Consider the following 23168-nt stretch of genomic DNA (forward strand, 5'->3'; position numbering starts at 1 on the left):
GTGTGGAGTTCCCTCTCTCTGTCTCTCTCTCCATCAGTAACTCACCAGCAGTGTGGAGTTCCCACTCTCTGTCTCTATCTCTCTATCAGTAACTCACCAGCAGTGTGGAGTTCCCTCTCTCTGTCTCTCTCTCCATCAGTAACTCACCAGCAGTATGGAGTTCCCTCTCTCTGTCTCTCTCTCTCTCTCTCTCTCTCTGTGAGTAACTCACCAGCAGTGTGGGGTTCCCTCTCTCTGTCTGTCTGTCTCTCTCTCTATCAGTAACTCACCTGCAGTATGGAGTTCGCTCTCTCTGTCTCTCTCTCTTTATCAGTAACGCACCATCAGTTTGGAGTTCCCTCTCTCTCTGTCTCTATCAGTAACTCACCAGCAGTGTGGAGTTCCCTCTCTCTGTCTCTCTCTCTCTCTCTTTATCAGTAACTCATCAGCAGGGTGGAGTTCCCTCTCTCTCTCTGTCTGTGTCTCTCTCTCTATCAGTAACTCGCCAGCAGGGTGGAGTTCCCTCTCTCTGTCTCTCTCTCTCTCTCTCTCTCTCTCTCTATCAGTAACTCACCAGCAGTGTGGAGTTCCCTCTCTCTGTCTCTCTCTCTCTCTCTCTCTATCAGTAACTCACCAGCAGTGTGGAGTTCCCTCTCTCTCTCTCTCTCTATCAGTAACTCACCAGCAGTGTGGAGTTCCCTCTCTCTGTCTCTCTCTCTCTCTCTATCAGTAACTCACCAGCAGTGTGGAGTTCCCTCTCTCTGTCTCTCTCTCTCTCTCTCTCTCTCTATCAGTAACTCACCAGCAGTGTGGAGTACCCTCTCTCTCTCAGTAACTCACCAGTAGTGTGGAGTTCCCTCTCTCTGTCTCTCTCTCTCTATCAGTAACTCACCAGCAGTGTGGAGTTCCCTCTCTCTGTCTCTCTCTCTCTATCAGTAACTCACCAGCAGTGTGGAGTTCCCTCTCTCTCTCTCTCTCTCTCTCTCTCTCTATCAGTAACTCACCAGCAGTGTGGAGTACCCTCTCTCTGTCTCTCTCTCTCTATCAGTAACTCACCAGCAGTGTGGAGCTCCCTCTCTCTGTCTCTCTCTCTCTCTATCAGTAACTCACCAGCAGTGTGGAGTTCCCCCTCTCTGTCTCTCTGTCTCTCTCTCTCTCTATCAGTAACTCACCAGCAGTGTGGAGTTCCCTCTCTCTGTCTCTCTCTCTCTCTCAGTAACTCACCAGTAGTGTGGAGTTCCCTCTCTCTGTCTCTCTCTCTCTATCAGTAACTCACCAGCAGTGTGGAGCTCCCTCTCTCTGTCTCTCTCTCTCTCTATCAGTAACTCACCAGCAGTGTGGAGTTCCCCCTCTCTGTCTCTCTGTCTCTCTCTCTCTCTATCAGTAACTCACCAGCAGTGTGGAGTTCCCTCTCTCTGTCTCTCTCTCTCTCTCTCTCTCTCTCTATCAGTAACTCACCAGCAGTGTGGAGTTCCCTGTCTCTGTCTCTCTCTGTCTCTCTCTCTCTATCAGTAGCTCACCAGCCGTGTGGAGTTCCCTCTCTCTGTCTCTCTCTCTCTCTCTCTATCAGTAACTCACCAGCAGTGTGGAGTTCCCTCTCTCTGTCTCTATCTTTCTCTATCAGTCACTCACCAGCAGTGTGGATTTCTCTGTGAGTAGCTTCGCCAGGCTCTCAGGTGGAAAATCGGCTGCATTCTCCTCATTGACCCGCAGCAAGTAGTCACCTCTCCTGTAATAGTGCCACAGAACACCAGTACGTTTGAGCTCATGGTTATGGTCAACAATTCCTCAAGGGACTGTCCCGAAGTTCCACAGTAACTTAATAATAATTAGAGTCTCAAATATATGAAGTGGTGAAGTTTGAAAAGAACATTAGAATCAGATATTATTGCAGCACAGAGTAAGACATTCAGCCCATCGTGTCTGTACCAGCTCTTTGAAAGTGCTTTCCAATTCGTCCTCTCGTCTTGCACAGCTTCCTCTTTAAGTATTTATCCAATTCCCTTTTGAAAGCTTCTCTTCAATCTGCTTCTCTTACAGTGCTGTTTCAGGCAGCACAATGCTTATTGCTACAACTTGCTGTGTAAACGAGTTCTTCTTATTTGATTTTGGATATTTGTCCAACTATTTTAAGTCCGTGTTCTCAGGTTAGCAACATAACGATTTATTTGGACCGTGACCAAAGCTTGGTCAAATAGGTAGGTTTTCAGGACTGTTTTAATGGATGAGAGAGAGTTAGAGAGGCGGAGTGGTCTAGAGAAGGAATTTCACAGCTTCGGCAGCTGAAGGCACAGCCACCAATAGTGCAGTGATTAAAATCGGGCATGCTCAAGAGGACAGAATTAGAGTGCAGAAATCTTAGAGGGTTGTGGCACTGGAGGAGATTACAGAGATCGGGAGGGGCGAGGCCAGGGAGGGACTTGAAAACAAGGATGAGAATTTTAAAAGAGGCGTTGGTTAACTGAGAGCTAGTGTAGGTCAATGAGCTCTAGTGACCAGAAGATAGTGCAAGTTAGGACACAGGCAGCAGAGTTTTGGATGATTAGCAAGAGTAGAATGTGGGAGACCTGCCAAGAGTACGTTGGAATAGAGGTAATGAAGGCGTGAGTGAGGGTTTCAGCAGCAGATGAGCTGAGACAGCGGCAGAACCGGGCGATGTTACTGGAAATAGTGTGGTCATGTGGTAGGAAGCTCATCTCCGGGTTAAATATAACACCAAGGCAGATCTGATTCAGCCTCAGCCAGTTAGATACCAGGGAAAGGGGGGAATTAGTGACTAGGGAACAGGCAATGGTTTTGCCCATCCCAAAATGTTGTTGGAGGAAATTTCTGCTCATCGGCACCGGGAGTTGGATTAACATTCCCTCAGTCAACATCACAAAAACAGATTATCTGTTCATTATCACATTGCCATTTGTGGGAGCTTGCTGTGCACAAATTGGCTGCCGCGTTTCCTCCATTCCATCAGTGACCATCCTGCAAAAGTACGTCATTGGCTGTAAAGTACATTGGGATGTTTGGTGGTCATGAAAGACGCTATGTAAATGCAAGTCTTTCTGTGACAAGTCAAAGATAGTGGCAGGGTCAAGAGGTGATGAGGCCGAGATGAATGTGGAACGTGGAACCTGATACTTTGCTTTCAGATGGTGTTACCAAGGGCAACATGACTATGGAAAATAGGATCAATTACGAAATCAGACAAGGATTTGAGGGCTCCAAACATAACCTGCACCCCTGCCACTGGAAATCGTTTCTGCCTATTTCATCAAAACTCCTCATAATTTTGATCAAATCTCCCCTTCACCTTCTCTGCTCTAAGGAGAACAATCCCAGCTTCTTCACATAAATGAAGTCCCTCCTCCCTGGTACCATTCTAGTAAATCTCCTCTGCACCCTCTTCAAGACCTTGACATCTTCCTAAGATGTAGCAGCCAGAATGGTACACAATACTTCAGGTAGGTTCTAACCAGCAATTTGTTTTCTTTTCAACTTTACGGCAGGAATTTCAACTTGACAAGGTGAGGGGGTTCGCGAGCGGGTAGCAGTTTAAAACAGCCGAAACTCCCGAAGTGTTGGGAAGGTGGCAGGAACCCGCAGACATCGGCCTTTAACTGAACGCATTCTGCAGCATTTGGGAAGCCCCTGTGGGACAGGTGGCTCTGCTGTTTAAATATTCAAATTGTTCACTAGTTGCCGTTTTAACCCAGGATTCTGACGTTAATTTAATGCATGGGTTTCCAGGCTTCCTGGCAAATCAAGGTGACAGGACAGTAGGATTTGATGGAGCTGAATAAGTGATAGGCAAGTAATGCTCAAAATACTGAGATCCCACAGCTGCTTCCTTGCCTAAGTGAAAAGATTTTGGTCACAGGTCGAGGGTGTGTTTTCACTGCTTTACAGGTGATTTCCAACACTTTCCAGGTCATTACAGCAACCTTCAACTTTTTGCCTTTGATCTGCACTTCCCAGCTGCCAGTCTATACAGCAGCATTGGAGCAGATTACACTGCTCTACCGTGGACCTCTGATCAGGAGCAAGAGAAGAAGCACCAGCAGCAGCACCAGCAGCAGGAACAACACCAGCAGCAGGAACAACACCAGCGACAGGAACAACATCAGCAGCAGAAGCAACACCAGCAGCACCACCAGCAGCAGGAACAATGCCAACAGCACCACCAGCAGCAGGAACAATGCCAGCAGGAACAGGAACAACACCAACAGGAACTGGAACAACGCCAGCTTTCTCTCTCAGCCACCTGCCACTCCACAGGACAGAGGGGATGAGCTGAGAGCTCCAGCACACAGGAGGTGATACCCTCTACACAGGGTTTATAGGCAGAGAATCAGCTTCCTGAACATGTCTGAGCACCAGTGTCTCCGGAGACTGAGGGTATTGTGTCAGCTATTGCTGACATTTACAGCTTCCTGGAAGAAGATCTCCTGCCGAGTAGGCCAGGTAGCTATGCATTGCCAGTGTAGCCAAAGTCACCACAGCTCTTCATTTCTTCACCTCTGGCTCCTTACAGCAATCAGATGGAGATATTTGCAGAATCTCGCAATCTGCTGCCCACAGGTGCCCAATGCCATGTTTACCCGGGGCCAGAAGTTATGCACATTTCTCAAGTCAATGAGACAAGTCAGAATGAGCGGGCACTCAGCTTTGCAGCACTGACTGGCTTCCCATAGGTCCTGGGAGCCATCAATTGAACACGTGTGGCAATCGAGATGCCCCAGATCACCCTGGAGTCTGTGTCAATGGAGAGGGTTTCCACTCCATCAACATTCACCTCCTCTGGAACCAATGAAAGGTCATGCATGTCCGTACAAGATTCCCAGGAAGCTGCCATGATACTTTCATTCTGCAGCAGTCAAGCCTCCCTGAGCTCTTCTCACCTTGAAGCAGAATTAGTGGGTGGCTCCTTGAAGACGAGGACTACCCCCTGATGCCACTTGTGAGCAGCCCAAATACTGATGACCAGGAAAGATACAACAAAAACCACATGAGCACCAGAGCTGCAATAGAGCAAGCCTTTGGGCTTCTGAAGATGCGATTCAGGTGCCTAAACGCATCTAGGGATGCCCTTCAGTGTGTACCAGCTCAGGTATTCAGAATAGTAATGGTCTGCTATGCCTAACACAACATAGCACAGCAGCAAGAACTGGAGCTCCAGAAGGAGGAAGGAGCTGCATGCTCCACAAAGCAGTGCTACAATCAACAATCCATCTCTCTCACAGCCACCCATTGCACGTCTTTAACTCTTATCATCCCATTCTTCGCAAGGCAGAAAGTCACTTGGCTGGCAGCAGGCACAAATGGGCAAGACGGGTCACACTTACAAATGAGGTGCCAACCTGGTGAAGCTACAACACAGGACTTCGTGCATGCGAAGAAAAATCCTGAAACTCCCTCCCTAACTGCACTGTAGGTGTACCAACACCACACAGACACGGTTCAAGAAGGCAGATCACCACCACCTTCTCAAGGGCAATTAGGGACGGGCAATAAATGCTGGCTTTGCCAGCAACACTCACATTCCAAAAAGAATAAGGAAAAAGCTAAGCAATCCCGCAACCAACAGATCAGATCAAAGCTCTGCCACATCCTATTGTGAACGGAGGACAATTAAACAACTAGCCAGAGGAGGAGGCTCCACAAACATCCCCATCCTCAATGATGAGGGAGCCCAGCACATAGTGCATAGGACAAGACTGAAGCATTCACAACCATCATCAGCCAGAAGTGCCAAGTGGATGATCCATCTTGGCCTCCTCCTGGTCTCCAGCATCACAGATACCAGTCTTCAGCCAATTAGATTCCACCACGAGGTATCAAGAAATGACTGAAGGCAATGGATAATGCAAAGGCTATGGGGCCTGACAACATTACAGTATTAGGACTGAAGACTCATGCTCCTAAACTAGCTGCACTGGTTGGAGTCATACCAAGCACAAATATCTCTTGCCCCACCCCCACATCACTTGCTTATAATCTGTGACTTTTCTAATATTTGTCAGTTCCGAAGAAGGGTCACTGACCCGAAACGTTAACTCTGCTTCTCTTTCCACAGATGCTGCCAGACCTGCTGAGTGAGTTCCAGCATTTCTTGTTTTTATTTCAGATTTCCAGCATCCGCAGTATTTTGCTTTTATTTTAGTGTTTAATTCATTGCCACTTCTCTTCCAGGAATGCCTACCTTGAAGAAGTTCTGCTCTTCTCTCCGACGGGATTTTCGTTTGTCTCTTTTACCTTGTTCACCTTCATTGCTTTCTATTTCCCTCCTGGTGTTTGATAAGGTATCTACCAAAACTCGTTTTCACAGCCACATCTACTTCCTCAGTGACTGTCTCCGGCTCCGACTGATTCCACGTGGATTCCAACTGCAGTTTCACCCATCATGCTTTGAAACCACCCAGGATCACAGGTATCTCCGAGAAATACAACGTTCCTCGGACTGCTACTCTCGCCGCATCCTGAGATCTACACTCAGTGCTATGCGCCGCCACATGCACACACTGGACCTCTCTCTCCAGCAGCACCGTCTCACCTTATCTCAAATCTGTTCTACTCCACAGTTTCATCCCATCTTACGTCTCATCCGACGCATTAACATAAAACTTTTTTTCATCCTTTCAGGTGTTAAGGAACGCAAGCTCCAGCAGCTGATGGGGACTAATGCCCCTCCAGATCCTCCTTCCGTTTCACTTCCCTCTGACCCCACCCCTTCTGATCTGACCCCTTGCCGTGTATTCACTATACCTTCTGACCTCCCCCTCTCTGATGCTGAGCGTTCTGTACTCGGCAAAGGTCTCAGTTTTATCCCCTTACGCCCCCACCTCAATGAATTTCGCGCTCGGCATGACGTTGAGCTCTTCTTCCGTCGCCTCCGCCTCCGGGGTCACTTCTTCGACCAGGAGTCCTCCCCCCGACCAGCAGACCCATTCACCCGCCTCCAGCATTCTCCCTCTACCTGGACCCCTCCCCCTGGCCTCTTACCCACTCTTGATCTCTTCATTGAAAACTGTCGGCGAGACATTGGTCGTCTCAATTTCTCTGCCCCCCTCACTCACTCTAACCTGTCCCCTTCTGAACTTGAGGCACTCCGTTCTCTCAGGTCTAACCCCGACATGGTCATCAAACTTGCAGACAAGGGTGGTGCTGTTGTTGTTTGGCGTACCGACCTCTACCTTGCAGAAGCTCAACGCCAACTCACAGACACCTCTTCCTACCTCCCTCTGGACCATGACCCCACCACCGAACATCAAGCCACCATCCAAAGGGCTGTCACTGACCTCATATCCTCTGGAGATCTTCCCTCTACAGCTTCCAACCTCATAGCCCCACAACCCCGGACAGCCCGCTTCTACCTCCTTCCCAAAATCCACAAACGGGACTGTCCCGGCAGACCCATTGTGTCAGCCTGCTCCTGCCCCACTGAACTTATTTCTTCCTATCTTGACTCTATCTTTTCTCCGCTGGTCCAGTCTCTTCCCACCTACATCTGTGACTCTTCTGACGCCCTACGTCATTTTGACAATTTCCAGTTTCCTGGTCCCAACCGCCTCCTCTTCACTATGGACGTCCAATCGCTCTACACCTCCATCCCCCACCAGGATGGTTTGAGGGCTCTCCGCTTCTTCCTGGAACAGAGGCCCAACCAGTCCCCATCCACCACCATCCTCCTCCGCCTGGCTGAACTTGTTCTCACATTGAACAACTTCTCCTTCAACTCCACGCACTTCCTTCAAGTAAAAGGTGTCGCAGGTGGATGAGGGTAAAGCAGTGGATGTGGTGTATATGGATTTCAGTAAGGCGTTTGATAAGGTTCCCCACGGTAGGCTATTGCAGAAAATACAGAAGTATGGGGTTGAAGGTGATTTAGAGCTTTGGATCAGAAATTGGCGAGCTGAAAGAAGACAGAGGGTGGTGGTTGATGGAAGAGGGTGTAGAAGGGTGGGTTAGTAAATTTGCGGATGACACTAAGGTCGGTGGAGTTGTGGATAGTGCCGAAAGATGTTGTAGGGTACAGAGGGACATAGATAGGCTGCAGAGCTGGGCTGAGAGATGGAAAATGGAGTTTAATGTGGAAAAGTGCGAGGTGATTCACTTTGGAAGGAGTAACAGGAATGCAGAGTACTGGGCTAATGGGAAGATTCTTGGCAGTGTAAATGAACAGAGAGATCTTGGTGTCCAGGTGCATAAATCCCTGAAGGTTGTTACCCAGGTTAATAGGGCTGTTAAGAAGGCATATGGTGTGTTAGCTTTTATTAGTAGGGGGATCGAGTTTTGGAGCCACGATGTCATGCTGCAGCTGTACAAAACTCTGGTGAGACCGCACCTGGAGTATTGCGTGCAGTTCTGGTCACCGCATTATAGGAAGGATGTGGAAGCTTTAGAAAGGGTACAGAGGAGATTTACTAGGATGTTGCCTGGTATGGAGGGAAGGTCTTACGAGGAAAGGCTGAGGGACTTGAGGTTGTTTTCGTTGGAGAGAAGGAGGAGGAGAGGTGACTTAATAGAGACATATAAGATAATCAGAGGGTTAGATAGGGTGGATAGTGAGAGTCTTTTTCCTCGGATCTTGATGGCAAACACGAGGGGACATAGCTTTAAGTTGAGGGGTGATAAATATAGGACAGATGTGAGAGGTAGTTTCTTTACTCAGAGAGTAGTAGGGGCGTGGAACGCCCTGCCTGCAACAGTAGTAGACTCGCCAACTTTAAGGGCATTTAAGTGGTCATTGGATAGACATCTGGATGAAAATGGAATAGTGTAGGTCAGATGGTTTCACAGGTCGGCGCAACATCGAGGGCCGAAGGGCCTGTACTGCGCTGTAATGTTCTAATTCTAATTCTAATTCTATGGGTACCCGCATGGGTCCTAGTTATGCCTGTCTTTTTGTGGGATATGTCGAGCATTCTTTGTTCCAGTCCTACTCAGGCCCCCTCCCCCAACTCTTTTTCCGGTACATTGATGACTGTATCAGTGCCGTTTCCTGCTCCCGCCCCGAACTCGAAAACTTTATCAACTTTGCTTCCAATTTCCACCCTTCTCTCACCTTTACATGGTCCATCTCTGACACTTCCCTTCCCTTCCTCAACTTCTCTGTCTCCATCTCTGGGGATAGGTTGTCTACCAACATCCATTAAAAGCCCACCGACTCCCACAGCTACCTCGACTACACTTCTTCACACCCTACCTCCTGTAAGGACTCCATTCCATTCTCCCAGTTTCTCCGTGTCCGACGCATCTGCTCTGATGATGCTACCTTCCATGACGGTGCTTCTGATATGACCTCCTTTTTCCTCAACCGAGGATTTCCCCCCACTGTGGTTGACAGGGCCCTCAACCGTGTCCGACCCATTCCCCGCACCTCTACCCTCACCCCTTCCCCTCCCTCCCAGAACCGTGCCAGGGTTCCCCTTGTCCTCACTTTTCATCCCACCAGCCTCCATATCCAAAGGATCATCCTCCGTCATTTTCGCCACCTCCAGCGTGATGCCACTACCAGTCGCATCTTCCCCTCCCTTCCCCTGTCAGCATTCCGAAGGGATCGTTCCCTCCGCGACACCCTGGTCCACTCCTCCATTACCCCCACCACCTCGTCCCCGTCCCAGGGCACCTTCCCCTGCAATCGCAGGAGGTGTAAATACCTGCCCATTTACCTCCTCTCTCCTCACTTTCCCAGGCCCCAAACACTCCTTTCAGGTGAAGCAGCGATTTACTTGTACTTCTTTCAATGTAGTATACTGTATTCGCTGCTCACAGTGTGGTCTCCTCTACATTGGGGAGACCAAGCGCAGACTGGGTGACCGCTTTGCGGAACATCTCCGCTCAGTCCGCAAGCAAGACCCTGAGCTTCCGGTTGCTTGCCATTTCAACACTCCCCACTGCTCTCATGCTCACATCTCTATCCTGGGATTGCTGCAGTGTTCCAGTGAACATCAACGCAAGCTCAAGGAACAGCATCTCATCTACCGATTAGGCACACTACAGCCTGCCGGACTGAACATTGAGTTCAATAATTTCAGAGCATGACAGCCCCCCATTTTACTTTCATTTTTAGTTATTTTTTCTTCCTTGTTTTTACATTCTTTTTTACATTTTTTACAATTTTTTTTGGCATTTATTTCATTTCATCTTAGTTTGTTCAGTTTGCTTACCCACTGTTTTTTTTCAGGTTTGCACTTGCTGCTGTTCAATATTCAGTGTATTAACACCTAATCTGTACTAATGCTTTGTCTTTCAACACACCATTAACATATTGTTTGCCTTTGCTCCGTGACCTTTTGGTCAGCTATGTGGCCTGGTCCAATCTAGACCTCCTTTGTTATCTCTTGCCCTACCCCCACCTCACTTGCTTATAATCTGTGACTTTTCTAATATTTGTCAGTTCCGAAGAAGGGTCACTGACCCGAAACGTTAACTCTGCTTCTCTTTCCACAGATGCTGCCAGACCTGCTGAGTGATTCCAGCATTTCTTGTTTTTATTACGCAAATAAAGATGGTTGTGGTTGTTGGAGGCCAAACATGTCAGCCCTAGGACATTACTGCAGGAGTGCCTCAAGGTATTGTCCTAGGCCCAACCTTGTTCAACTGCTTCATCAATGGCCTTCCCTTCGTCATAAGGTCAGAAGTGAGGATGTTTGCTAATGATTGCACAGTGTTCTCACGATTCACAACTCCACAGATACTGAAGCAGTCCGTGTCTGCAAGTAGAAAGACCTGGACAACATGGACAAGTAACATTTGCGCCACACATGTCAGGCAATGAACATCCCAAACAAGAGAGAATCTAACCATTTCCCCTTGACGTTGAATGACATTACCATCACTGAATCCCCCGTTATCAACATCCTGGGGGTCACCATTGACCAGATACTGAACTGGACCAGCCATATAAATGCTGTGGCTACAACAGCAGATCAGAGGCTGGGAATTCTGTGGCGAGTAACTCACCTCTTGTTTCCCCAATGCCTGTCCACCATCTATAAGGCACAAGTCAGGAGTGTGATGGAATACTCTCCACTTGCTTGGATGGGTGCAGCTCCAACAACACTCTGGAAGCTCGACATCATCCAAGTCAAAGCAGCCCACTTGATTGGCACCCCATCCGCCACCTTCAATATTCACTCCCTCCACCACCGACGCACAGTGACAGCAGTGTGTACCATCTACAAGATGCACTGCAGCAACTCACCAAGGCTCCTTCGACCGCACCTTTCAAGCCCACAGCCTCTACCAACTAGAAGAACAAGGGCAGCAAATGCATGGGAACACCACCACCTGCAAGTTCCCCTCCAAGCGACACACCATCCTGACTTGGAACTATATCACCGTTCCTTCACTGTTGCTGGATCAAAATCCTGAAACTCCCTTCCTAACAGCACTGTGGGTGTACCTACCCCGCATAGACTGCAGCGGTTCAAGAAGGCAGCTCACCACCACCTTCTAGGAAATTGGAAATAGGAAATAGGAGCAAGGGTAGGCCATTCGGCCATTGAGCCTGCTCCACCGTTCAAACAGATCATGGCTGATCATCAGCCTCTATGCCATGTTCCCCACTATCCCCTTATCCCTTGATGACATTAGTATGCAGAAATCTATTGATTTCTGTCTTGAACATGCTCAATGATTGAGCTTCCACAGCCCTCTGGGGTAGAGAATTCCATAGATTCACCACCCTCTTCTTAAGGACAATTAGCATTGGGCAATAAATACTGGCTTAGCCAGTGATGCTCACGTCCCATGAACAAATAAAAAGCATTATGCATCCCATCTAGACAGTGTGATTTTTCTACTTTGAGTGCTGCTAGCTATTTAGCACCTCTTTATCTGTTTCTATTTTACCCATTACGCATTCACTACCTAACCTGATAATCCTGGTTCCATTCCAATTGGAATCAACTGATTGAAATGAGCTCTCCTGCAGTTTAGTATTTTCACATTTGATTTTTTTCTTGTCCTTTTCCATAACTGCTCCAAAACTAATGATATTGTGATCACTGTTCCACCAATTGCCCCCACTGAAACATGGTGCATTGATGTCCCTGCATTATCACCACTCTATTGTTTTTATATCTTTCTGAAATGTTCCTCTATCTCATTCCCATTATTTGGTGGCCTGTAGTATACACCCATTGCATTATAGCTCCTCTTCTGTTCCTCAATTCTAACCAAATAGATTTCGACTTCGAATCATCCATTACATCATCACCTCTTTCTGAGTTATAACAGTATTTTTGATCATTGCTAATTATTTTAACTTCCCATTCCTGCCCTTGTTTGAACCATGTTTCCATTCCTGCCACAATATCGCAACCACATAGGGTGACTTGTGCTTGCAGGTCACCAAAATTATTTACTACACTCGGTGCATTTACGTACATGCACTCCAAACCTGCCTTAGTCTGCTTAGCAAAGCTCCCGTGTCTAATACCTCTCCTTCTGGACTACTCTTTATTCTGTTACGACCTGGTGAGAAAGGTGTCTGGGGGTCCTTTTTAGTCTTCACCTGGTCTTATTATAACAGGGTTTATTTTTAAACACACTGTGTTTTGAACTCCCCCTTTGTGAGTCCTTGTTCACAGCTTTCCAATTATAAGGCAAAGAAATGAGCATAAGCAGCCTTTCTCAGGTTTAAAGAAGGAAAGTGAAAATTATTAAACCTTAATCTTAAACTCTAATATGGTTAACGCCTACTGATATATGATGCGCTCACACTAGCATGCACATGCGATCCACACATGCAAATATGGAGACAGAAAGGAGCAAAAGAAAAAAATAAGTTAAAAAGTTTGAGGCAATCTCTGAAGAGGAGTTTTTTTTTACTGTGCTTCGAGCTCACTGTAACCCTTGATTGTAGGTAGTCTTGCTTTTCATTGGGGCCCAGTATTCTTCTTAAACCTTGTTCACTGTAGGAGACTTTTCTCTCTTAGTGTTCATATGTCTTCAATGGTTTCCGATTCTGGGATGAGCGAGATGGGAGCAGACAGGAGAGAGATGTTCTCAGTCCAGGAGAAAAGTGCTTTCTATCCAAGAGCTAACAGCCTTCTGAGTTCAAACGCTGTTTTCTTCAAATTTAAAACTCTCAGTTCAAAGCTCTGCAACAGCCAGCTAGTCATGTGAATAAACGTCTGACCATGTCTGTGTTTGTGGATTCTGCTATCTGAGCAGTCAACCTGGAATTCAAGCTCCCCTACCTTCAACATCTGGTAATCAACAGTCCATTGTTGGTTAAATGTGTCAGGGCATGGTCCTTTGTCCCTTGTTCCAACACTGTTCCTATGCAAATGTCTTTCCAGTCAGGGGCTTGCAATTTTCAGTTTTAATGTTCATGTGACGAAATAATGTGTCTCAGACTTGGCAGGTGGGGGGGGGGGGGGGTTTGCCTGACAATTCTAATGCTATTTGTCTCTTCCAATCCTCTAAATGCCTTGTTTCTCCACCCTAATCTTCAGCCTGGTGCCCATCCCCTGTCAGATTCATTTAAACCCTCCTGCACAGCACTAGTTAACCTCTGAGGATATTTGTCTGAGACCTGTTCAAGTGTAACCCATCCACCTTGTGCAGGTCCCTCCAATCTCACAGCTCGTCACCATGAGCAAGGCTGTTACGCTAAACCTTTAGAAATCACTGATTAGGCCTCCGCTGGTGTATTGTGTCCAATTTTGGGCACACACTTCAGGAGAGTGGCACAGTGGCGCAGTGGTTAGCACCGCAGCCTCACAGCTCCAGCGACCCGGGTTCAATTCTGGGTACTGCCTGTGTGGAGTTTGCAAGTTCTCCCTGTGTCTGTGTGGGTTTTCTCCGGGTGCTCCGGTTTCCTCCCACAGGCCAAAAGACTTGCAGGTTGGTAGGTAAATTGGCCATTATAAATTGCCCCTAGTATAGGTAGGTGGTAGGGAAATACATAGGGACAGGTGGGGATGTGGTAGGAATATGGGATTAGTGTAGGATTAGTATAAATGGGTGGTTGATGGTCAGCACAGACTCGGTGGGCCGAAGGGCCTGTTTCAGTGCTGTATCTCTAAAAAAAAAGATGTCAAGGTCTTGGGGAGGGTGCAGAGGAGATTTAGCAGAATGGTACCAGGGATGATGGTCTTCAATTATGTGGCTTATTCTCCTCAAAGTAGACAAGGTTAAGGGGAGAGTTAATGAAGCTGTTCAAAATTCAGAATCATTTTGATAAGAGTAAATAAGTAGAAACCATTTTAAGTGGCAGGAGAACTAGTAACGAGTGGACACATTTAAGGCATAAGAATTAGAGGAGAGATGAGGAGAAATTCTTTTTACACAGGAAGTTCTGATGATCTGGAATGCACTGCCTGAAAGAGTGATGGCAGCAGATTCAATAATAACTTTCAAAAGAGAATTGGATAAATTCTTGAAAAGGAAAACATTTGAAAGGCAATGGGAAAAGAGCAAGGGAGTGGGACTAATTAGATCGCTGTTTCAAAGAGCTGGCATGGGCATGTAGGGCTGAATAGCCTCTTTCTGTGCTGTAAGAGTCTCCATATTAAAGGAGTTAGTTTTAAAAGCCCTGACGTTGCTTGAAGCCATCGCCCCAGCAGTTATACAGGGACTGCACCCAATGGCAACTGCTATCATACACAGGGTCAGTGGCAGGTCATCCTACTTATACATTACCAGCAGGCTGGAATATTCTGTATCACCCCCAGCTATATGCAATGTACTGTCAACTCCTGCACCCCCAGCTCTACCACCCCAAGGAAAGATGGTTTTTGTGGCACCTACGGCCCTTTCAGGAAGCCAATATTCTCGTTAACTAGGAAGAAATCAAACTGACCTTGTCTTCAGGAATCCAGACTCCTACCCAGGCCTGGACACCTCAGTGGGGCCTACTTGGGACCCTCAGAAGGCTAGTTCACCCATGGTCCCATGCCCGGTCTCCTCAGCGAAAGGAGTCCCTGCCCTTGGCCCAATGCCATGTGCCAGTCACCTTGTTTGGGCTGGGTGCAAGCTGCCCCCAAGCAAGACCATTGGAAGCTTCATGGTAAGGCTGGAACCAGAAAATTTTGCAGCTGTTCTGCCAGACTGCTGCCATGGTTCCAGGAGTGGAGGGAGGTTGCTGTCTGCCAGAAAGGCCAAGCAATTTTAGAGTCAAGGTCATTAACCAGGGGGCATAGATTTAAGGTAAGGGGCAGGAGGTTTAGAGGGGATTTGAGGAAAAAACTTTTCACTCTGAGGATGGTTGGATTCTGGAATGCACTGCCTGAAGGGGTGGTGGAGGCAGGAATCCTCACAACATTTAAGAAGTATTTAGATGAGCACTTGAAATGCCATAGCATACAAGGCTATGGGCCAAGTGCTGGAAAATGGGATTAGAATAGTTAGGTGCTTGATGGCTGGCACAGACACGATGGGCCGAAGGGCCTGTTTCTGTGCTGTATAACTCTATGACTCTGACTATTTATTTTATGCCCTGTCACAACCCTAAACAGTTTATGTTGATATTTCATTAAGTTATAGCTGTCCTTTCATAAAATTAATTTTGCTCTTTTGACCTCCCCTTACTAATGCTGGAAATACTACTTCGGATTCAGGCTAACCCAGCAGACATTCCATACTGCAAAACTATAAAATATAGACTTATTTCAAATTGTTTGTGACTTAAAAGTTATTACAAATGGATTTTGCTATGAAGATGATAACCATTACAATGTTTATTGATGTACTTAAACAAAAAAGTCTTCGGTCAAATTTAAAGCGTTCTGCTCCTTTAATGTAGCAACAAGGCAGCTCTCAAACCGCAAACACATTCAAAAGTATATTTTCATTTCATGAAGAAGGACTTTTAGGAATGATTTAATCAAACATGTAACCCAAAATGTATTCCACGAATGACATTTCTTTTTACTGGGTATTTGGAGAAATCACAAATGATCCCTGCTCCTCTGCTTCGTATTTCTAAACGCTCAGTGAATTAGTTACCTGAAAAGGGAACGGGTGCCCTTGGTGTGTAAGACATCTTGAACCTCGTATTGGTGCTTCCCATCCTGGATTTGATGGTTGATCACCACTCCTCCTTTAAGGCCTTGTGACATCTTTGCAAAATGGAGAAAAATTACTCGTCATTCCCATCATACAAAAGAACCTCTCTTCACACCCAAAGTTGCATCCCACATCTAGCAATTCTTCAGGCCTCTTACCTCTGCTGTCACTGTTCTGCCTCACTGGGCTGTCTGATTTCTCTAACACTAGCCTTCCTTTTTATCCAGAGCCCTGCATGCAATCTCTCCCGTGTGACCGGGGCAGAACTAAAGTCATGAAGTTTCACTTCTGCTTTCTTTAGATGACTTTCTTTCACCCGTCCTTTTATTCAAAAAGCAAGACAAACCAAACCAGGGATTGTTGCTTTGTTTTTAACCTGTAAGTGAAACACAGCAGGATACGCCTTACTTTAGACAATTCAACATTTGCAAAGTAACCACGCACAAACATGCATAATTGCTTCCACTCGATATTTCATCTTTGCCAGTGATTATTATGGGATGTGGCCACTTCCTTTCTGGTCAAAACCTGGCTCCAAAATTTATAAAGTGACACCAATCAGGTCTTGGTGCAGTTTGATTCCAAACTCAGTGGAGAATAAGCCAGTTTTCACAATAGTTTTGCAACAACCTCCTTCCAAAATCTCAGTCAGTGCATCTTATTTAATGGTAACTGCAGTTATTCAGTGGAAGCTGCAAACATACATGTGAAGCTGGTGATGAAGTGTACTTTAGAGGGTTGCAACTCTCTTAAACAGGGGTGGTCTCACTTCCCTCTAAGGTCCTGACCACATACTGAGTATCAATGTCATGAAATTAACTCTGAATACAATTTCTACTTTATGTGGAAAACTTTTTTTCACCCTCTAAGCAATAGTAATAATAATAACAATAATACTTAACACTAGTTGCTTAGTTAGACCCGTGTACAGGAGCTCATTCCCGGGTGATCAGATCAGCTGAACAAATTCTTCCACACAACTTCCTGTGTCTGACAAAGTCACCACCACCTCCCCCCAGGCTGCAGTGACAATGTCCTTGTGAGCTGTGGCTTTACACCCCTTTCTGACCCTGGTCCCTTGACATATAAGATAATGTCTCGAATTGGGTCATCTGATCCAGGTGGCCTCTTTCTGTGCCATAAACTCTTCATGATTCTATGATTGGGTTTCAGTGCCTTATCAATCATACCATGGCTATGCACAACCACCTGCATGTGGTCATATCCTGCTCACAGTGTTGTGGGGAGTCTTAGGTGCATACAAGCAATAGATGTGATATCTGCATCTTGATAAGGCAAGAAGGAAACCAATCACATATATTCCAAGAGGCCATCATCTATTGAGTTATTGTAGACAGAGTGCCTGATGTAATAGTCTGGGGCTACAACTTGAAGTGTGTGTGTGTGTGTATGTGTATTCTTGTCCAGTTAAACTGTCTTTATTTTTCAAAAGTTCAAGATGAGCCCCAATGATGACGTCTTCGGTCAGAATTCTTCTCCCTTCGTCCCGATGTCCTCCACACTCCATGTTCCTACTGCCCGGTGAGCCCCACACACTGGTCCACACCACAACTGGTTACATTTTACTTATAAACAGAAATACAAGAGTTATTAAAAATGCCTTACAGCATAACACCTGGAGGTGGTCAATGGTTTGTGAAGCAGCGCCTGGAGTGGCGATAAAGGCCAATTCTAGAGTGACGGACTCTTCCACAGGTGCTGCAGATAAAATTGGTTGTCGGGGCTGTTACACAGTTGGCTCTCCCCTTGCGCTTCTGTCTTTTTTCCTGCCAATTGCTAAGTCTCTTCGACTCGCTACGCTTTAGCCCCGCCTTTTTGGCTGCCTGCCAGCTCTGGCGATCACTGGCAACTGACTCCCACGACTTGTGATCAATGTCACAAGACTTCATGTCACGTTTGCAGACGTCTTTAAAGCGGAGACATGGACGACCGGTGGGTCTGATACCAGTGACGAGCTCGCTGTACAATATGTCCTTGGGGATCCTGCCATCCCAAGCGCCGCTGGCTCAGTAGGGTGTATGTGCTGGGGATGTTGGCCGCCTCGAGGACTTCTGTGTTGGAGATACGGTCCTGCCACCTGATGCCAAGGATTCTCCGGAGGCAGCGAGATGGAATGAATTGAGACGTCGCTCTTGGCTGACATACGTTGTCCAGGCCTTGCTGCCGTAGAACAAGGTACTGAGGACACAGGCTTGATACACTCGGACTTTTCTGTTCCGTGTCAGTGTGCCATTTTCCCACACTCTCTTGGCCAGTCTGGACATAGCAGTGGAAGCCTTTCCCATGCGCTTGTTGATTTCTGCATCAAGAGACAGGTTACTGGTGATAGTTGAGCCTAGATAGGTGAACTCTTGAACCACTTCCAGAGCGTGGTCGCCGATATTGATGGATGGAGCATTTCTGACGTCCTGTCCCATGATGTTCGTTTTCTTGAGGCTGATGGTTAGGCCAAATTCGTTGCAGGCAGCCGCAATCCTGTCGATGAGTCTCTACAGACACTCTTCAGTGTGAGATGTTAAAGCAGCATCGTCAGCAAAGAGGAGTTCCCTGATGAGGACTTTCCGTACTTTGGACTTCGCTCTTAGACGGGCAAGGTTGAACAACCTGCCACCTGATCTTGTGTGGAGGAAGATTTCTTCTTCTGAAGACTTGAACGCATGTGAGAGCAGCAGGTAGAAGAAAATCCCAAACAGTGTAGGTGCGAGAACACAGCCCCATTTCACGCCACTCAGGATAGGAAAGGGGTCTGATGAGGCACCGCTATGCTGAATTGTGCCTTTCATATTGTCATGGAATGAGGTGATGATACTTCGTAGCTTTGGTGGACATCCGATCTTTTCTGGTAATCTGAAGAGACCATGTCTGCTGACGAGGTCAAAGGCTTTGGTGAGATCAATGAAAGCAACGTAGAGGGGCATCTGTTGTTCACGGCATTTCTCCTGTATCTGGTGAAGGAAGAACAGCATGTCAATGGTGGATCTCTCTGCTCGAAAGCCACACTGTTCCTCAGGGTAGACACGCTCAGCTAGCTAGTATCATAGTGTCTAGTCTCCCTAACAATTCAGTATTAGCTGCTTCAGTTTCTCTATTTCTAACACTTGATTCTCAGAGCTTCGTAAAGATGAACTGGTCTTCTCTTTTAGCAGGCTGACCTATAACTGACTCACAACAGTATTCAAAAATGAAACCCACTCTTGAGCACCATAAACCTTGACATGTCACTTCTCTTGTAAACAACTCCCAGAGTCAGAAGGCACCTGTTGTTTACTTAGCTGACATGTGACGTCCAGTATATGTCACCTTTAAAAAGGTGATCCTTTAAAAAAACAAACTCCAACATCTATGGAATCACTGCAGTCCTCCAATAAATCTATCTCCACAATTCTAAAACACGAGTCCTCAAAAATATAAAAAAAGCACTTTCATAACTCTTTATAAATAGAGGCACAGAGTACAAAAGCAAATAGGTTATAGAGAATCATTATAAAACACTTGTCCAGCCTCAACTGTAGTATTGCGCCCAGTTCTGGGCACCACATTTTAGGAAGGATGTTTAGAAAGGTTTCAAAAAAGATTTACAAGAATGTTTCAGGGATGAGGGACATTGATTACGTGGATATATTGGAGAAGCTGAGGTTGTTCTCCTTAGAGAAGAGAAGGTTGAGAGGAGATTTGATAGGAGTAGTAGGTATCTGTCCATATTGCGAGATAATGGACTGCGCCCGGAGAGGATATTACTTCTGGATTGAACATTGTCGGTTGTGGCTGCAGAGGCCAACTCGTGGGCGACAATCCCTTCCACAGCTGGCACAGAGGAATAGCGTTGGCCCGAGGTCAACTGATGTTTTTTCCTTCTGCAGGGCTCTCTTTTCTGCCATTTGGTTAGTTCTTTTATCTTCTGCTGTTTTCATGCCCTTCCTGACTGCCATTCTCCAGGAACTTGGTTCAGCAGCAAGGACTTCCCATGCATCAACACTGAGCCCAGTTAACTCGAGGTCTTGCTTGCAGAAATCCTTGTGTCGCAGATGTGGGTGACCTGTTGCTCTGGTGCCAATAGCAAGCTTACCATAGAGCATGGCTTTGGGTATGCGGCCATGATCCATTCGGTGCACATGACCCAGCCAACAGAGTCACCGCTGACTCGAGAGCAAACATGCTGGCGATCCCTGCATGCTGCTGTACTTCCGCAATCGGCACTCTGTCCTGCCAGGAGATGCCCCAGTATCCATCTGAGATAGTGAAGGTGGAAGCTGTTCAGCTGCTTTTCTTGAATTCGCTTTGCTTTGCTACTATAAAGGAGGGCACTGAGAACACAAGGCCGGTACACGCGGAGCTTTGTATTTTCGGTTAGTTTGCTTTTGGTTCACACTGGTCTTCTCAACTTTGCCATGACAGCTGCAGCATTGGCAATCCTGGTGCTGATTTCAGAATCAAGGGACAGATTGTTAGTGATTATTGATCCAGGGTATGTGAAGCTGTCGACGAGCTCCAGAGTGAGGTCGATGTTGATGGAAGGTGTCGTCTCTATGTCCTGACCCATAACTTTGGTCTTCCTGATGCTGCTCATCAGTCAAAACTTCTTGCAGGTCTGGGAGAACCGATCTACAAGCTGCTGCAACTGAACGTCATTATTATCAGCAAACAGCAACTCACGGATTAGGACTTTATGCACTTTGGTCTTGGCATGCAGTCTTGCCAAGTTGAACAGTTTGTTATCAGCTCTGGCATGTAGGTGGAACGCCCCATTTCATTCATGAAAGTGTACAATAGCAGCATGGAGATGAATATACCAGAGAAAGCTGGCACCAGGAGTCAGCCCTGCTTTACCCCGCCACTGATCTTGAAAGCGTCTGATGTTGCTCCATTGTAATGATGGAACTTTGCATGTTCTTGTGGAAAGAAGAGATGAGACCCAAGAGTCTAGGAGCACAGAATATTTTCCAGAACAGTTTGAAGAGACTGTCTCTGCTGACAAGGTCAAAGGCCATGGTGAGGACAGTGAAGGTAATGCAGAGTTGTCTGCACTGTGTGCGCCACTTCTCCTGTCTCTGTTCCCCTCTTTGTCACTGCTTCCCTCTCGTTGAATGCACCCTTCTCTGTTGCTGCTCCGCTCTCTGTCTCAGCTACCCTCTCTGTCACTGCTCCCCTCTCTGTCGCTTCTCCCCTCTCTGTCACTGTTCCCCTCGCTGTCACTGCTCCCCTCTCTGTCACTGCGCCCCTCTCTGTCACTGCACCCCTCTCTGTCACAGTTCCCCTCTCTATCGCTGCTCCTCTCTCTGTCACTGCTCCCCTCTCTGTCACTGTTCCGCTCTCTGTCACTGTTCCCCTCTCTATCGCGGCTCCTCTCTCTGTCACTGCTCCCCTCTCTATCGCTGTTCCCCTCTCTGTCACTGCTCCCCTCTCTGTCACTGTTCCCCTCTCTGTCACTGTTCCCCTCTCAGTCGCTGCTCCTCTCTCTGTCACTGTTCCCCTCTCTGTCAATGTTCCCCTCTCTGTCACTGTTCACCTCTCTGTCGCTGCTCCCCTCTCAATCGCTGCTCCCCTCTCTGTCACTGTTCCTCTCTCAGTCGCTGCACCCCTCTCTATCGCTGCTCCCCTCTCTGTCACTGTTCCTCTCTCTGTCACTGCTCCCCTCTGTGTCACTGTTCCTCTCTCTGTCGCTGCTCCCCTCTCTGTCACTGTTCCACTCTCTGTCGCTGCTCCCCTCTCTGTCACTGTTCCTCTCTCTGTCACTGCTCCCCTCTGTGTCACTGTTCCTGTCTCTGTCGCTGCTCCCCTCTCTGTCACTGTTCCTCTCTCTGTCACTGTTCCTCTCTCTGTCGCTTCTCCCCTCTCTGTCGCTGCACCCCTCTCTGTCACTGTTCCTCTCTCTGTCACTGCTCCCCTCTGCATCACTGTTCCTCTCTCTGTCGTTGCTCCTATCTCTATCGCTGCTCCCCTCTCTGTCACTGCTCCCCTCTCTGTCACAGTTCCTCTCTCTGTCACTGTTCCCCTCTCTGTCGCTGCTCCCCTTTCTATCGCTGCTCCCCTCTCTGTCACTGTTCCTCTCTCTGTCACTGTTACCCTCTCTGTCGCTGCTCCCCTCTCTGTCGCTGCTCCCCTCTCTGTCACTGTTCCCCTCTCTATCGCTGCTCCTCTCTCTGTCACTGCTCCCCTCTCTGTCGCTGCTCCCCTCTCTGTCACTGCTCCCGCCTCTGTCACTGTTCCGCTCTCTGTCACTGTTCCCCTCTCTATCGCGGCTCCTCTCTCTGTCACTGCTCCCCTCTCTATCGCTGTTCACCTCTCTGTCACTGCTCCCCTCTCTGTCACTGTTCCCCTCTCTGTCACTGTTCCCCTCTCAGTCGCTGCTCCCCTCTCTGTCACTGTTCCTCTCTCTGTCGCTGCGCCCCTCTCAATCGCTGCTCCCCTCTCTGTCACTGTTCCTCTCTCTGTCACTGCTCCTCTCTCTGTCACTGTTCCCCTCTCTATCGCTGCTCCCCTCTCTGTCACTGTTCCCCTCTCTGTCACTGTTCCCCTCTGTCACTGTTCCTCTCTCAGTCGCTGCACCCCTCTCTATCGCTGCTCCCCTCTCTGTCACTGTTCCTCTCTCTGTCGCTGCTCCCATCTCTGTCACTGCTCCCCTCTCTGTCACTGCTCCCCTCTCTGTCACTGTCCCTCTCTCTGACACTGCTCCCCTCTGTGTCACTGTTCCTCTCTGTGTCGCTGCTCCCATCTCTGTCACTGCTCCCCTCTCTGTCACTGCTTCACTCTCTGCAACTGCTCCCCTCTCTATCACTGCTCCCCTCTCAGTCACTGCTTCACTCTCTGCCACTGCTCCCCTCTCTGTCACTGCTCCCCTCTCTGTCACTGCGCCCCTCTCTGTCACTGCTTCCCTCTCTGTCACTGCTTCACTCTCTGTCACTGCCCCAATTCTGTCACTGCTTCACTCTCTGTCACTGATCCCCTCTCTGTCACTGCTCCCCTCTCTGTCACTGCTCCCCTCTCTGTCGCTGCTCCCCTCTCTGTCACTGTTCCCCTCTCTGTCACTGCTCTCCTCTCTGTCACTGCTCTCCTCTCTGTCGCTGCTCCCCTCTCTATCGCTGCTCCCCTCTCTGTCACTGTTCCCCGCTCTGTCACTGTTCCTCTCTCAGTCGCTGCACCCCTCTCTATCGCTGCTC

General features: G+C 47.8%; 1 protein-coding gene across 2 annotated transcripts in view; it reads right to left on the reverse strand.

The window, feature by feature from the left end:
• LOC137374081 (uncharacterized) overlaps positions 1-16267 on the reverse strand; it is a 165578-nt gene extending 149311 nt beyond the window's left edge. The window contains exons 1-3 of one of the 2 annotated variants that reach the window (XM_068039836.1): positions 16149-16267; positions 15931-16043; positions 1612-1708 (exon numbers count right to left, since the gene is read on the reverse strand). In XM_068039836.1, the coding sequence (XP_067895937.1) occupies positions 1612-1708; positions 15931-16043 (210 nt within the window). In that variant the 5' untranslated portion in view covers positions 16149-16267. Of the gene's footprint in view, positions 1-1611; positions 1709-15930; positions 16103-16148 lie in introns of those variants that run through there. The other variant, XM_068039837.1, reaches the window with a different exon arrangement.
• Positions 16268-23168: the final 6901 nt, after the last annotated feature.

This window comes from Heterodontus francisci, chromosome 10 (assembly GCF_036365525.1).
Source record: "Heterodontus francisci isolate sHetFra1 chromosome 10, sHetFra1.hap1, whole genome shotgun sequence".
In the NCBI taxonomy this organism is placed as follows: Eukaryota; Metazoa; Chordata; class Chondrichthyes; order Heterodontiformes; family Heterodontidae; genus Heterodontus; species Heterodontus francisci.